The 2,298-nt window shown below is 31.2% G+C and overlaps 1 protein-coding gene across 1 annotated transcript in view; it reads right to left on the minus strand.

The window, feature by feature from the left end:
- LOC106460704 (NADPH oxidase 4-like) overlaps nt 1–2,298 on the minus strand; it is a 76,804-nt gene that overhangs the window by 15,789 nt on the left and 58,717 nt on the right. Inside the window, exons 15-16 of the mRNA XM_022387481.1 lie at nt 1,470–1,587; nt 1,019–1,096 (exon numbers count right to left, since the gene is read on the minus strand). Coding sequence (XP_022243189.1) covers nt 1,019–1,096; nt 1,470–1,587 — 196 coding nt within the window. The remainder of the gene's footprint in view (nt 1–1,018; nt 1,097–1,469; nt 1,588–2,298) is intronic.

A 2,298-nucleotide genomic window follows, 5' to 3' on the forward strand; every position in this document is an offset into this window, starting at 1 on the left:
AGTGCGTCTTATATACCGAAAAAATACGGTAGATCAGAATCGGTTATTCAAATACTGTTAAAGTCAGGTTTTCATTGTATTTGAACAGAGGGAGACAAACATGAATTCGCGAGTGTAATGGACATAACCAACGGTAGTTTAGTTTATTACTTATATATATATATAATTTAAGTAAAAGCAAAACGTGAGAAATTAATTCAAATTGGAGCAGTTATTCTGTGTGACCTTTCTGTGGTGTTATTGCTACATAAAAAAAAGAAAAGAAAAAGGAGTGGCTCCTAGAATTTATCATTAGTCATCTTGCAAGTGGTAACAGAAAGCTTAAAAAGACACGGATACACAAACACGCCTTGTTTTTCTCTTGTTATTCCAGTATTTTTTGCTTGTTTGTTTTTAAACAATTTTTTTAATCAGAGAGTTCTGAATGTTGTTTCATGATATGAGGCAACATTTCGAAACAGTGACTAACTGTACAAAAGGGAAAATAAAACACTCGGTATTTTTTTCTAGTGTCGTTAGCAGTCGTAGATTGTGTAATGCAGTAACAAAACACAAGCATAGCAACGTGGGCCAGGATGATCTCATATACATACCCTAACATGTGAAAACACTATTTTAGTCTTGTGCAAAACTTGAGTTTTTGAAGGAATTTTTACACAGACTTATGGTAAATTCACCTTATTTTGGTTAATACCTTACTTCAGATCAACCCCCCCCCCCCAGTGGCACAGCGGTATGTATGCGGACTTACAACGCTCGAATCCGGGTTTCGATACCCGTAGTGGACAGAGCACAGATAGCCCATTGTGTAGCTTTGTGCTTAATTACAAACAAACAACTTCGGATCAAGTGGTAGTTCTGATAGTTTTAAATTTAAAGAAAGTTTCCTTTTTTCTGTCTTTATGAGAAACTAACTCCACGTGAAGAGCTGCATATAAATTGAACATCATATAGGCTTGCTGAACACTTTAGAACCCTGATGTATATAAACTTTCCTATAACTATAATTGTCTCTCACCTGTAGTTGTTCTTGTCTATATTGACGTGTAAGGTACAACTGAATGTCTATAAAATCTGGGCGATTTTCTTCCCACATCTGTAACACAGGAAAGTACAATTATCTTGACTGCAATAGGATTCGCAGTTTTTAATTTGCAAAATGAGCCTCTAATAAGACCCACCGGAAATACAAAACCGTCCCTTTAATTTAAGTCCATCAACTGTAACCGATAAAACAAGTTGTCTTTATTATAAACTAAATCATAATATACCCTTTTCTATATTCTAATAACACATAAGAGAAACGAGTTAAAACCGTTCCTTTAATTTGGCCAACTCAACTGTAACCGACAAAATAAGTCGGTCTTTATTAGAAAACATAAAAAAAAGTGTATCCTTTTCTATATCCTTGAATATTTTACATATTTTGAAATCAATAAAATACCATAAACAAAACACCAAATGTTTACCTGGTTCTGGATACAAGTCAGAAGATCAGTAAAACACAGGAAGGACTGCATCTCTCGACAAAGCCATAAGAGATGAAAACGTTTAACAGCTAACTTATCTAAATTTCTCGTCCTTACTCTGAAACGATTATAAATGTATTATTTTTATTCATTAACAACGATAAAACTCAGTTTTTTTTTCTAACTGAAAAAGCGAATTATTGATTAATATTATATATTATATAATCTTCTTGTAAAAACTTTCACACTGTTACTCTTGACCATAATTTGAAGTTAATGAAGTTTCTCAACTGCTCTAAATTTTTATGGCTTCGTTATTCCTGTAGTTGATGCTGCATGTTATCAGTTTTTACTTCTATGATAAGTAATAATTAAATAGGTACTCATAAATTAAGGCAGGGTTGGATAGATTAATTTTGTTAAACTTAGTTCTAATAACTAATGGTTATAATGGTCATAATATTCACAAGATAATTTTTGTTAATGGTAAATAGATTCAAAATTAATCTCTTCACTTTTTACTTCTATGATAAGTAATAATTAAATAGGTACTCATAAATTAAGGCAGGGTTGGATACATTAATTTTGTTAAACTTAGTTCTAATAGCTAATGGTTATAATGGTCATAATATTCACAAGATAATTTTTGTTAATGGTAAATAGATTCAAAATTAATCTCTTCACTTTTTACTTCTATGATAAGTAATAATTAAATAGGTACTCATAAATTAAGGCAGGGTTGGATACATTAATTTTGTTAAACTTAGTTCTAATAGCTAATGGTTATAATGGTCATAATATTCACAAGATAATTTTTGTTAATGGTAAA

This window comes from Limulus polyphemus, unplaced genomic scaffold, assembly GCF_000517525.1.
Source record: "Limulus polyphemus unplaced genomic scaffold, Limulus_polyphemus-2.1.2 Scaffold819, whole genome shotgun sequence".
In the NCBI taxonomy this organism is placed as follows: domain Eukaryota; kingdom Metazoa; phylum Arthropoda; class Merostomata; order Xiphosura; family Limulidae; genus Limulus; species Limulus polyphemus.